Here is a 15,279-nt window from a genome sequence, read left to right as displayed (position 1 = left end):
GACTTATTGGGCCGAAGGGCCTGTTTCCACACTAAGTAATTTAATTTGACTGTGGAGGTCAAGTCACTGAATATACTTCTTCATGTGAATCCAAGGAAAGCAATGGGACCAGATGGAGTACCAGGCCGTGCACTAAGAGCATGTGCAGATCAGCTGGCAGAGATCTTCTCAGACATCTTCAACCTCTCCCTGCGGCAGGCCACTGCCTCTGCCTGTTTCAAGAGGGCCAATATCATCCCTGTGCCTAAGAAAGCTCATGCAGCATGTCTCAATGACTACCGCCCAGTGGCCGTAACTTCAGTGGTCATGAAGTGCTTTGAAAGGCTGGTCATGGCATTAATCAACTCTAGCCTCACCACTATTCTTCACCCACTCCAATTTGCCTATCAGACCAACAGATCCACGTCGGATACCATATCACTTGCCCTTCACTCCTCCCTAGAACATCTTGACACCAAAGACAACTACGTAAGAATCCTACTCATTGACTACAGTTCATCTTTCAACACTATTATCCTCTCAAGACTGATTACTAAACTTAGTGATCTCGGTCTAAGCCCCACTCTCTGCAACTGGATCCTCAGTTCCCTGACCCACAGGCCACAATCAGTGAAGACTGGGGACAATATTTCATCATCACTAATACACATCACTGGAGCCCCTCCACGGGTGCGTACTCAGCCCCCTACTACTGTACTCACTGTATACCCATGACTGCATTGCAAAATACCAGACTAATGCCATTTACAAGTTCGCTGATGACACCACCATAGTCGGTTGAATCTCAGATGGCGACGAAGCAGACTTCAGACCTGGAAATATGGTACTCTTTGAACAACCTAGCTCTCAATGCCAGCAAAACCAAGATTTGGAGATGCCAGTGTTGGGGTGTACAAAGTTAAAAATCACAACAGCAGGTTATCGTCCAACAGCTTTAATTGGAAGCACTAGCTTTTGGACCGCTGCTCCTTCATCAGGTGGTTGTGTGTCCACTACCACCTGATGAAGGAGCAGTGCTCTGAAAGCTAGTGCTTCCAATTAAACCTATTGGACTGTAACCTGCTGTTGTGTGATTTATGGCAAAACCAAAGAACTCATTATTGACTTTCGGCCAAATGTTACTCATGCCCCCCCTACACATTAACAGCACAGAGGTGGAACAAGTGGAGAGTGTCAAGCTCTGGGAGGGGTCATCCACAACAAGCCTTCTTGAACTCTTCATGTGGATGCACTGGTTACAAAGGCCCAACAACTTCTCTTCTTCCTCAGGCAGCTGAGGAAGTTTGGCATCTCGGTGAATACCCTTGCCAATTTTTACAGCTGCACCATCGAGACCATTCTGTCTGGATGTATCACTACCAGGTATGGCAACCGTACCATTCTAGATCAGAGACAGTTACTGAGAGTGGTGAACTCGGCTCAGACAATCACAAAGGCCAGCCTCCCATCTATAGAATCCATCTACCAGGTCCGCTTTCAAGAAAAAGCTGCACATTCTCAAAGAGCCATCCCACCCTGTCAATGTTTTTCTAAACCTCTACCATCGGGGAGAAGGTACAGAAGCCAAAACACGTGCACCAGCTAGTTTCGTAACAGTTTCTACCCTACTGTTGTTAGAATACTGAATGGACTCACAAAACTCTTAACATTCGCCTGTACCTATGTTTTTGTTTTTGTCGCTGTTTAACTATTATTTACTATCTATGCTACTTAACTCTGTGATCTGCCAGTATTACTCACAAGACAAAGCTTTTCACTGTGCCTCTGTGCACGTGACAATAAATTCAATTCAATTCAATATATTTAAGAAATAGATATGTTTCTATACATTTGAAGCGTCAAAGGTTATTGGAAGAGAGCAGGACTTCAAAGTTTGTGAGAAGATTTGTAGCTTGGGTGCTCGTTGTTGTGGTTCTGTTCGCCGAGCTGGGAATTTGTGTTGCAGATGTTTCGTCCCCTGTCTAGGTGACATCCTCAGTGCTTGGGAGCCTCCTGTGGAGCGCCTCTGTGATCTTTCCTCTGCCATTTATAGTGGTTTGAATCTGCTGCTTCCGGTTGTCAGTTCCAGCTGTCTGTTGCAGTGGTCGGTATATTAGGTCCAGGTCGATGTGCTTATTGATTGAATCTGTGAATGAGTGCCATGCCTCTAGGAATTCCCTGGCTGTTCTCTATTTGGCTTGTCCTATAATAGTAGTGTTGTCACAGTCGAATTCATGTTGCTTGTCATCTGCGTGTGTGGCTACTAATGATAGCTGGTCATGGACCAGCAGGACTATAGATAGCAGGACTATTGTGCTGAGATAGAGATCAACCTTTATAATGATGAAGCATAGAGCAGGCTTGTTGGGCCAAGTGGCCTACTCCTGCACATGCCAAGACGTGTGCATCTTCCTCATAATCAAACCAGTGAACTGTACAGTCACACACAGCTTACTCAAAAAGTGTGACAGAAAATTGGGATGTTATGCTGGCAGTATTAGTTGTCATCTAAGTGTGGGGGCCAGTGAAGTGGATGATTTGCTCAGAGGTCATAGTGACTGGGTGTTGTTGGAGTGTTTATTAGTTCTGGATGATTCGCAGTGATCGGAATGGCAGTAATGTATCAAAGGTTCAGACTCTTTGAATGTTTCATCAAAATGAGCAGTCACTTTCCTTATGAACATGCAATCAAGCGTAAGTTAAAAATCTTAAGTTGCATCTGAACCTAGTTTTCCTCAGTGTATCATATGCCTTTTCTGTGCCTTCAGGTTAAACTAATCTTGCTGTGGAAATCTCAAGAAGATATTAGGACCCTTACTTGAAAGTTCAAAGGAACTAATTTTTCAACCACGATCAATGTGACATAATACACAGATATTTTCTATCTATCCTTCGAAGCTTAATGGATTGATCACCTGAAATACAGACATGGTACCGGCCAGATCTTAAATCAAAGTGTTTTTTTTTTCAATCTGAACCCAGTGTTGGCGTGACATGAGAACCTAAATTCATATTCACATGCACATGCTCATGCAGAGGATAAAACTGTTGAACTGATTGGCCTGTTCCTGTGCTGTAAAATTTTACATAAATCTGATCTACTCATCTCCACTCAGGTCAACTGAAATTAAACAGTAAAATCAGGATGCTCATTAATTCCTAGCCAACAGTGTATAATATTTGAAATGTCATCACCATCATCTTTTTCTGAAAAGGCAAAGCTAATGGTGTTATTAATAATCTATGTGGAGTAACTAGATCTGCAGCTGTTAACACCAGTGCTTCAAATTAAAATTAACCACAGTGGTAAGTGGCCCTATAATGCAATCACAATTGTAATAAAGGTATAGTTGTTTTGTAAGATCACAATAAATGATGTCGAGAAAATTGCATAATATGGATGCTTGAGCTAACATAACTTATGTTTACTTATACCAAAGTCTATTACATATGTTGCAGGTGCTACTTATATTGTTGGCGTACCTGATGTAGTGGGAGGCATAAGACGATGATAACTGCATCAACATTCTGATTAAGAGCTGCTTCTTCCCTGTGCACATGGTGTATTAAAGCATAATGGAGCAAATAGATGTGGATCAACCTGATCTATATTCATTCCATTTGTTTGCTGTAATAGGGTTTTAGTTAAGCTGTTGTGCCCACTAATTAAAACCTTGTGATATATGACTCCATAGATTAGAATTGTTTTCTTATCTTAATGAACTTGCTGTGTTTACTCTCTAGCAGCAGTTAGAGTATGTTTCCTTAGACACACATAGTCTGCTGTGCTTCCAAATTAAGATTGAATGCAAGAGTTGCTTAATTAGCTGTTGCATCAATCAAAGTTGTTTAAATTCTAGATGTAACACAAATCTATTTCCAGCTCATCTGAACTTGTAGGTTCCTTTTCATTTTCATGTTTACCTAGGTAACTGGGAATTTGCTTTTATTGATCTGATGTTTGTTCAATTCAATTCAGAGTCAAACAAGATTAAATTTGCTCAGTTTACTGTACTGGATCAGGTACAGTGGAAGCATTCGGTTTCCTAAATTGGATTTAATTTTCTTTAACCCTGTGTCAAAATGGGATTATGTGCTTTAATCATAACCTTTCAAGAATTTTAAGAATATATTTTGTTTTGAAGGAAACTCTGTTGGCTTGCTAAAGACTCATTTCCAGTACAGAAGGAGGCTATTCAGTCCATTATGTCCATACCAGTCATCAGAGATCTAACTACATTATCCTATTTACCATACCTTTTCCCAAAGACTTGGATGGAATCAAACAAAATGACATTTGCTCAGTTTCCTGTACAAGATCAGATGCATTCCTTCATCCCTCTGTCTGTTAACTAGGAATCTCAACAAGACTGTTGGCAACTTTGTTATCATACTGAGATGAATTTCCAAACACATATCCAAACTTTCACTGAGACCATCTATCACTATTAAAATAATGGCAACCAAATTCATCCTGATTCAGCTTCTCTGCTCCTAAAGCCTTCACCCAAATCCTTATAAACATCTAAGCTTGATTGTTGGCCAGCTTTTCACCTTCGACCCTCCACAAACTTGAGCGTGTCATAAGTTCTGCCATTTATGTCCTTTCTTAAACAAAGAGAGGAATCTTCCTCTCGCAGAGCTCAAAGGCCTGATGGCAGAAAAGAAATTTAATCTGGTGGATTGGTGACATACCAGAACTCCCATCACCTTTCCATCTCTAATGTTGACCACTTATTGATGAATTAAGGACCTATTCCTGTCTGGGAGCAATTGTTAAATGTCCAAGCTGGATGAGAAAGTGTTAACTTATCTGACCAGTAAACCAGTGCAGGCCAACTGGGGGCAAGGAGGTATCTCCATCGGCACTAAACTGTATGTGATCAAGAGACTGAACGCATGACTGATGGCTGACCACTGATAGTCACACTCTCTGCCTCTTCTTGACCCCCATAACTTACCACCTCCCCATATCCATTGTCCTTTGATTGGCCAGGAGCTCTTGGTAGCCAAGAGTTCCTCAATCAGGATCATAGCATGGATAGAAAGCCTGTTAAATATCAATTAACTGCCTTCAGGTGTAAGGCTTTGAAAATTGTTCTTTCCACCTCTCCTTCTTTCAATTTGCTTTTCGTCCTTTGTGGTGCCCCTTAAAACCTATTTCTTTCACATCTTTCAGGCATCTGCCCTAATATCTTCTAATTTTGATCTGTGTCAAATTTTGTTTCATTCCTCTCCTGTAAAGCACCTTGTGACATTTTACTATTTTTTCTTTTATTTTTAAAGGTGCTTTATAATTACAAGTTGTATATAAAATGGAAAGATGTTTTTCCTAAATTCTTGGTACTCACTGAGATTTGACTGAGCTAAATTTCAGAATTAAGAAATAGTTGCGGAAAGGTCTACTAGTTACTCTTTTTGAACTATAACAGCCATTTTATATATTGAAAACTACATGAACTGAGCGAGTGAGTTAGACTTACAGAATGCTGCTTTCTCATTGAAGGTCACATATCCCTAAATTTGATAGTGGAAAAAGAATACAGCAACTAATAACCTGCAACAAACCTTGCTCGAGATACTCAACTAGTCAGACATCACCTGTGAAAAGATCAATACATTGCTTTTTCTCTGAGTCATGCTCCTATTACTCTCTGCTATTTACCTGTTATTTAGGTTTCATACAATTTGCTGATTAATCAGTGATATTATTTCTATTCAAATTATCCTTGGTTAAAACAAAAACTGTCCTTCGTGCAATATTGCAACTTTCTTGTGAGATCGCAGTATTTTGTATTGTACATTGTTTGAGATAATCATTAAAATTCTTGTTAAAGCTTTTGGAGATTAGTACCATGGACATTTGCAACAATAGAAATAAAATACTGGTGTACTGACCTGAAGGTTTTAAACTCCAGTTGAGAGGTAACGTCAATGAATTAGCTAGTCATTATTGCCAATTCTCTGGAGTGTTAGCTATTCTACCATGCCCTCCGAGCTGTCTTGATGCAGCCTGTGTTACAGTTGTACCATGAGAATTGTCTCTAATCATTGTTGTAGAGAGAAAATCATCCTCATATACTTTATAACAACAAGATCTCTCAATACAAATACTATAAATACTTCTTCACAGTTGAGGTATGCTGAGACAGTTCATATTGAGGTAGCCCAAAATCATTAGAAACTTAGGGTTTCATGATGGGCTCTCAGGACATATAATAAGTTAATAAGATTGTGTAGAAGTGGTTAAAGCACAACTGGTGTATTGTGCTTAGCTTTGAGCACTTTAATATAGCTACACAGAGTATTCTTCAGTTCAAGTTCTTTGCTGAGAGGTAGGTCCAACTCACACTGTTGACATCGCCATCTCCAGTAGGATAAGGAGAGAGGTCCTAAATCCATCCCAGCCAGAACGGAAATTGAAACCCATGTTGATGGCACCAATCTGATCCACACTGGTTATCTGAGCCGACCAATCCTCAAGCACTCTGTGTTTCTGTGGTAACATATGCGTTTAGATGCATTTTGTAGCTTGGAGCAAAGGACAGCAATGGTAGAAACTCCACTTACTTCCCATCACAAGCTGACGAGAAATCTCACTCACTCTTTCCACCTGCCATTGGCATATGTCAGAAGGATATGTAAGTTGATGTTCAACCTGTTTGGTTGTGTTACAAATGCATTAGAAGGTATGAAGCCTGGAAGAACTACACCACAATATAAAATAGAGCTACAAGGAGAGACTTAAAGTAACTATGCCAGGTTTGAGCAAAGGAAATTTGATAATGGATTTTTTTTTAAACCAAGAAAGTGCTATGACAAAAACATTATGATAAAACATAACACAAGCTATTGAAAATATTTAGAGATATTGAGCAGATTTATCAACACCTGTAAAGAGAAAACACAAGTTATGATGTTTCAAGAATTTACGTTTTGTATAATCACAGCCTCACTGCTTGTGAAACCAAGTATATTATCCCTCACTGGAGTAGCATGCTAAAAATCAAGTCCACTATTCTGGAGTAATCTCAAAAGTCAAAGGTTATGAAAAGTTTACAGATATCTCTAATTAACCTGTCTTTTAAACCCATGTTGACAGAAAGTATGGCTATGTTTCTGTATTTAAGCAGATTCTGTATTTAAGCAGATTTCTATTTATTACAAACAAATGGATTCTAATTATAGGTAAACAGTTATGAACTTTGGCAAATAACTCTATGAATTAAAACTCTAAGCCTTTTATGAACTCCCCCTCCCTTACACACACATACAGAGACACATCAGTAGGGAATAAAAGGGTGTTATGGGCACAGAGAAAAACTGAGAAAGCAGATCTATAGTCTCTGTTCACAGGATTAACTACAATGATTCTTCTCTCGTCAGGATGCTGCTTTCTAGTCTTCCTTCTTTGGATGCTTTCTGTGGTTTCCAGGACACAGGGTGTTTGGTTCGCCCTTATACAAGGTTTTTGACATATTAGTTAAAAGCCTCAGCTTACAGCAACTGCTCAAGGCAAAATAAACCGTATTTCTTCAGGCTTAATATATACAGAGACAGCTCCAGAGTCTGTAAAGATCTGATGCCTTCTCCCTATGTTGCTCACAACCCCAAGCTGTTCAGCTACCTAGGGAACCAGTCACATGGCTGTTGACAATCGGAGCTTTTGTCAGTGATAACTGATAATGAGCCCACTGACCAATCAGCTACTTGTTGCTGGCTGAATCTCCAGTTGTTCACAGCCCTTGGCTCCAGGTTGTCTGTAAGTTCTCCATTACTGCTTGGACCAGCAACAGTGTAACCAGCATTTAGCAAGATAGTCAGGTTAACTGCTTTTCACAAGTGCTGTCATCCGTCAATAATCCTTGGATTTTAAAACAGTGGTTTTCCTATTCCAGACAACAATTTAAAAACAGACTTTTTTGCTTGAGAAGTCTTTACAATGACAAGGGATCATCAATCTAAAATTGTCAGTAGTCAGACAGATTATGAGAAATTTCTTTGAGTAGAAAGTAAGAAGCAAAGACCGTTGCATCTTTTAGGGAAATCAAATTAAACATTTGATGCCGAAGAATATAAGAGCAGAAAGCTGTATGTTCAAATTTGTATTGTAGCAACAGAAATCTGGTGCACAATTGCTCAACAGAAAAGCATTATTCTACAAAGATGCACACAAATATATGAATAAGAGTGGGACTGTGTCATTTGGCCCCTTGACCCTCCTCTGCCATTCAGTAAGTCTATGGCAGATCTGATGGGGTGGCTGCAATTGCACATTTCTAAAAACCTTTTTAAACCTAAACTTTTATATGTTTACAGAATACTTGTGTGCTTTCCGCTGAGAGGCTTTTCCATGAAAACTAATGCATGTGCATATCTTTAATTTGAAAGATATAGCATGTTTGGTTCAGCAACTCTTAATCTTCTGAGATATATTAATTGTAGTTGGTGGTTCTCCATGAGGTAATTTTGTGCAAGGTTTAATAGCTTATTTGTGCAATATTTATTTGGTATAAGCTTACTGTATCCACATGAAATGCAGTAAGCATTATCTCACTCCTTTTAGAAAGGTGAAATATTTATAGGAACAGTGTTCTCAAAATTACTTCTAGAAATTGTAGAATTCCCATTAGAGTTAACTCTTTGAGCTTAATTACACTTTCTGAGAGCAGGCTGTAATATATTCACTCATTTTACTCAGGAGACCCTCATTATCAAGTGGAAGAAGTTATTTCCTAAAATGTAAGATTTAAATACAATTAATGATTCATCAGCAATATGTCAAGATCAACTGGCTTGAAATGAGACTCAACGGGAGAGATTTTAATAATCAGGCAGCTGATAGGCTAAGCATGCTCAACCAGTAGGAGGCCAGGTCCATTTTGAACATCAGGACTCATTATCATATAATCAGCAAACTACAGGAGCTAAATGTGTACTGATGTAGTTTGCCAGCTTCAAGCCAGGTGACCAAGCATCCTCACTAGCAGGAACGTAACTCTCAAGGGTAAGCAGTTGGTTATTCCTCTGAGCACTATGAAAATAATTGTAAACATACCTGTTACATGCCACTTTTGCTCTCCTGCACTGAAAAGCTGTGTCAAGCATAAACAGCATACGATCTGCCTGGTTGACCATCAAAATGACATTCGGGCTCCAGATTACTAGATGTGATTATTTACTGAACAGATGGAGCAGATGAAGTGCCACCACATACTAGACAATAAATTGTTTGTTTGGCTCCAGCAGATCCTTTTGCATGTAATAGCCCAAGTTTGAATACTTCCCCACTGTTTAGAACTAACCTAGGTTATTAACAATTCAATTACTTTTGTTCATATCGATATCTAATATACTAATGCCCTTTAGGAAAGGAAACTGCCATCCTTACCTGGTCTAGCTTACATGTGACTCCAGACCCACAGCAATGTAATTGACTCTTAACACCCCTCTGAGCAATTAGGGATGGGCAATAAATGTTGGCCTAGCCAGAAATGCCCTCATGGCATGAATGTATTTTTAAAAATTATTATTTTAACATTTCTATGATTCCAAAAAATATACACACAATAACTGATGTCAGAATTGAAAATTAATATTAGATAGTTATGGCTAATGACTCTTTTCCACAATGAAAGTGCTTACAATTAAATTTTAAAAATAAATGTATTTCATTTGTTTTTATTTTGTGGCTGAATTTAAAAGAAAAGCAAATGCTAATTAGTGAAGAATTCTATATAGATTAAGCATAAAAAGTAATTACTTTGTATAATGTAATGTATTTTTCTCATCTTTTATAGGTCTATCATTACTCCTACACTGCATCATATATTATTTATGACATACATACCAGGTCAGTAAAATATCTATTTATGAAGTTATTTCAAAAGTTTTCAATTTTCTTGATATTTGTAAGAAATAAATCATATGCTAAAGATTTTTGAATGCTGGTGAATATTCCACTTGGTGATGTTAATACAGATTAAAAGCTTTTCACATGCCATTTTGTTTTCTTATCATTTGCCTCTCATATTTTATTGTTAAACAGTTGCTATTCTCTGAACTATCCTCTTCCAAACAAGAATTGATGGGAGGAAGAACAGGAACTATTAGATTTCTTTATTATTTCCAACATAAGCAATAGTGTCAATGATGATATATTCACCAATTCCTGCCTCAAGCCACTAAAGAGGTTTGATAATTTAGCATTTAAAAATTAGGCCACCTTGCTTACACTTTTAATTCTGGATTATAATGTTGCACTCAGTTATAATATGATTTATTAAAATAACAAAGGAAGGAATATTCATTATTTCTGTGTAGTGATATTAAAATGTTCTTAATATCATTAATGTTTTGGTGGTTGGTTTCTATCAAAGATCATTTTCCTTTATTAAAATTAGGGATAAATAGCATAGAATATAACTGAACTGATTGGGTCCAGATTATTGATGTAACACAGCCAGTTTGAATTGGCTAATCCTTTAAAATCATGCATATGCATTCATAAAGGGAATGCATTCTAAAGTGGAAAGATTGTTTCCCATACATTTCCCACAATCATAGCAGTGACAGATAACTAACAGGATAAGGCTTGTTAAATTTATTTCACAAAGGTGGACCCCATTCTATGCCGACGTATCTTATCCAGAACCAGTAAATCATGGGAGTTAGCTTGAAGATAGTGAATTATTCACCAAATTTCTCGATCTAAAACATAGACAAAGGATAGATTTATAGTGGAGAGACACCTGGACAATCTGTAGTATTTTTGTAATGAGAATCATAAATCACAGACATCTCTGCAGGGTATTTGACAAATCTATGCATATCTCCTGTCCCTATAAATTTTGTTTTTTCAAATATATATTGACTTCCCTTTTTAAAATCATTTCCAGATGCTGCACCTCGTAATGTTTCTGATGAGGCAGTCCATATCCAGGCATTCTTTTTTCATTAAAAAAAGGCTCCAAACTTTTCATTTCATTATTGTGGTGACATTCTTAAATTTATGGTCTATTGTTATGAATAAGTAATTCTCCTCTATTGTCTTTATAGAAAACCTTTATTGTTTTTAATTCTTTGATTAAGGCCAAAATAGAAACAACAATTGGCCATCGGGCCCCTCAAGCCTGCTGTACCATTCAATAAGATCATGGCTGATCTAATCTTCCTCACATCCACTTTCCCACCTTTGTCCCATAGCCATTTATTCCCCGGCTGATCAAAAATCTATCTCAGCCTTCAATACACACAAGGATCCTATTCCCACAACTCTCAGTGACAAGGAGTTCCAAAGACTCTTAACCCACTGAGAGATGAAATTTCTCCTTATTTCAGTCTTAAATTGGCACTCCTTTACTCTGAGACTGTGCCCTCTGGTGCTAGACAGCCCCATGAGGGGAGATGTCCTCTCAGCATTTACCCTGTCAAGTACCTTAAGACTCCTTTATATTTCAATGAGATCACCTTCAGTTTTCTAAACTCCAATGAGTAGAGTGTCAACCAACCTGTTTAGCCTTTGCTCATAAGGCTATCCCTCCACACCTGGGATCATCCTAGTGAACATTCTTGGAACTGCCTCCAAAGGAATGATATCTTTCCTTAAATAAGGGAACCAAAACTGCTCACTGTACTCCAGATGTGGTGTCACCAGCACCTTATACAGTTGCAGTAATAAAGTACTCTTATACTCTAAACGCTTTGAAATAGGGAACAACTTTCCATTAGCCTTCCTGATTACCTGCTGCACCTGTGTGCGAGCTTTTTGTGTTTCATGGACAAGTGCCCCCCAAGTCCCTTTGTATTGCAACTTTCTGACGTTTTTCTCCATTTAAATAATACTCTGCTCTTTTGTTCTCTCTTACAAAATGAGCAACTTCACATTTTCCTACATTATACTCCAGTTACCAATTTTTTTGTCCACTTACTTAACCTATCCATATCTCTCTCTAAACTGTTTATAACCACCATACAATATGCCTTTCCATCTATGTTTATGTCATGCACAACTTTGGCTACAGTACATTCACTTCCTTCCTCCAAGTCATTAATATACATAGTAAATAGTTATGGTCCCTGCACTGATTGTTATGGAACCCCACTGGCTATGTATCAACAACCTGAAAAAGAACCCCCACTTGCTGTTTCCTTTAGGTAATTCTCTATCCATGGTAGTATACTACATTTAACATCTTGGGCTCTTAACTTATGATTTAACCTTTGTTTGTTACCTTGTTGACTGTCTTCTGGAAGCCCAAATATAACACATCTACTGATTCATCTCTATCCACTCCAATTTAGGTTTCCTTAAAAAAACCTCCAATAAATTGGACAGATATAATTTGCCCTTCATGAGGCCATGCTGACTATGCTTAATTAGATTACGACTTTCCAAATGTGCTGCAATTACTTCCTTAATAATTGATTCTAATACTTTTTCAACAATACATATTAAACAAATTGACCTGTCGTTAACTGCTTTTTTCCTCCCTCCGTTTTTGAAAAGGGGTGTAATATTATCAGTTTCCATAATCCTGGAACTTCTCAAAACCTAACAATTTTTGAAAAATTATAGCCAATGCATCTACTATCTCTTGAGCTATCTCTTTTAGGATCCTACAATGCAAGCCATCAGGGCAAATTTCTCACTTTTAAGCTGAATATTGAATTCAACATCATGTTATGATCATTACATCCTCAGGGATCTTTTACACTGTGGTCATTTTTATACCTGTTTCATTACCCATAACCAGATCCAAAACACCTGCCCCTGGTTGGTGTCACAACAAATTGCTCAAGGAAACTAGGCAAAAGTGAGGACTGCAGATGCTGGAGATCAGAGTCTAGATTAAAGTAATGCTGGAAAAGCACAGCAGGTCAGGAAGCATCTGAGGAGTAGGAAAATCGACGTTTTAGGCAAAAACCCTTAATCAGGAATGAAGGTCTTTTGCCCGTGGGCAAAAGCTCTAGGAAACTACCCATAATGCATTCTATGGGTTTGTTGTCATGGCTACCCTTTCCAATTTGATTAACCCAATCAACGTCAAGATTAAAGTCACACATAATTATTGTTCTATTATTTTTATATGCTCCTATTATTTGTTGATTTACAAAGCCTTATCTATAGCCCTTGTTATGCAATTCACCAGGACTCTGGTCCCAGAATGGTTCAAGTGGACCCTGTCCCATTGGAACAGCTACCTCCTTCCCAGTACTAGTATTAATTTTCCATGAAGTTGTTGTGCCATTATTTAAGAATGGCTGCAGGGAAATGCCTGGGAACGACAGACCAGTAAGCCTAACATCTGTGGTGGGTACATTGGTAGAGAGGATACTGAGAGGCAGGATCAACAAGCATTTGTAAAGGCAAGGACTCATTTGGGATAGTCAGCATGGCTTTGTCGGGGGGAAATTTAAAAGCTTTGTATCTAAATGCACAAAGCATTTGAAATAAAGTGGTTGAACTAATCACACAAATAGATGTAAGTAGGTACAATATAATCGGGATTGCGGAGGCATGGCTGCAGGGTGACCAGCAATGGGAACTGAATGTCCCAGGGTATTCAGTATTTAGGAAGGACAGGCAAAAAGGAAAAGGTGGTGGAGTGGCATTGCTCTTTGAAGAGGCAATTAACACAGTGTTGAGAAAGGATATGAGCTCTGACAATGTGGAGTCTGTATGGGTTGAATTAAGAAATACGAAGGCAGGTATATATGAGTGTCATATATAGATCCCCAAACTGCCGTGGTGATGTTGGGAATGGCATTGAACAAGAAATGAGAGATGCAAGGAATATTGGTGATCATGAGAGTGATTTTAATCTGCATATAGATTGGGCAAATGAAATTAACCAAATATTGTAGAGGAGGAATTCTTGGTGTGTATATGGGATGGTATACTTGCTCAAAATGTGGAGGACTCGAGAAAGGTCATCTTAGACAGGGTCCTGAGTAATGAGAAAGGAATCATTGTCAATCTAGCTGTGCACCACCCCTTGGGGATAAGCAACCATAATATGATAGAATTTTTTATGATGGAGAATGAGATAGTTGTTTCGGAGACTAGGGTACTGAATCTTAAGAAAGGAAACTATGAAGATATAGAGTGTGAGTTAGCCTTGACAGATTGGGGAGTTACTTAAAGAGATGACAGTGGATAGGTAATGGCAAACATTCAAGGAATGCATGGGGGACTGCAACAGCTGTTTATACCTGTCCGATATAAAAGCAAAATGGGTAAGAGGGCCAATCCACAGCTTGCAAAGGAAATTAGAGATAGTATCCGATCCAAGGAAGAAGCATACAGATTGGCCAAAAAAAACAATAGGTCTGAGGATTGGGAGCAGTTTAAAATTCAGCAAAGCAGGACCCAGGGATCGATTAAGAAGGGGAAAATACAGAACGAAAGTAAGCTTACAGGGAACAAAAGACTGACACTAAGAGTTTCAATAGGTACATGAAGAGAAAGAGATTAGTGCAGATAAATGTAGGTCCCCTACAGATAGAAATTGGGCAATGTATAAAAGGGGACAAAGAAATGGCTGAGCAACTGTATTCATATTTTGGCTCTGTCTTAACAAAAAAAGGACACAAATCAGATACCAGAAATGTTGGAGAATGTGAGATTTAGAAAGAGGGAAGAACTGATGGAAATCACTATTAGTAGAGAAATGGTGTTGGGAAAATTGAGGGGATGGAAGGTGGACAAATCCCCAAGGCCTGATAATCTACATTCTACAGTACTTAAGGAAGTGGCTCGAGAAATAGTAGATGCATTGGTGGTCATCTTCCAAGATTCTGCAGACTCTGGAACAGTCCCTACAGATTGGAGGGTAGCTAATGTTATTCCAATAATGAAAAAGGGAGGTAGAGAGAAACAAGGGAATTATATACCAATAGGAGAAAGTGAGGACTGCAGATGCTGGAGATCAGAGCTGAAAATATGTTGCTGGAAAAGCACAGCAGGTCAGACACCCCATGCTGGCCTCTTACCTGCCCTCGATCTCTTCACAGCCAACTGCTGCTGCGACATTAACCGCCTCAACCTCTCCACCCCTCTCACCCACTCCAACCACTCACCCTCGGAACGTGCAGCCCTCCACTCCCTCCGTTCCAACCCCAACCTCACTATCAAACCGGCAGACAAGGGAGGCGTGGTAGTAGTTTGGCGCGCCGACCTTTACACGCTGAGGCTAAACGCCAGCTCGCAGATACCTCCTCCTACTGCCCCCTTGACCATGACCCCACCTCCCACCACCAAACCATCATCTCCCAGACCATCCATAACCTCATCACCTC

General features: G+C 38.9%; 1 protein-coding gene across 1 annotated transcript in view; it reads left to right on the top strand.

The window, feature by feature from the left end:
* Positions 1-15,279, top strand: part of LOC122551933 (inactive dipeptidyl peptidase 10-like) — a 1,705,342-nt gene that overhangs the window by 1,436,097 nt on the left and 253,966 nt on the right. Inside the window, exon 6 of the mRNA XM_043694504.1 lies at positions 9,780-9,832. Within this exon, the coding sequence (XP_043550439.1) occupies positions 9,780-9,832 (53 nt within the window). The remainder of the gene's footprint in view (positions 1-9,779; positions 9,833-15,279) is intronic.

This window comes from Chiloscyllium plagiosum, chromosome 7 (genome assembly GCF_004010195.1).
Source record: "Chiloscyllium plagiosum isolate BGI_BamShark_2017 chromosome 7, ASM401019v2, whole genome shotgun sequence".
NCBI lineage: Eukaryota > Metazoa > Chordata > Chondrichthyes > Orectolobiformes > Hemiscylliidae > Chiloscyllium > Chiloscyllium plagiosum.
Note: the sequence above shows the minus strand (reverse complement) of the source record. Positions and strands in the feature narration are given on the sequence as shown.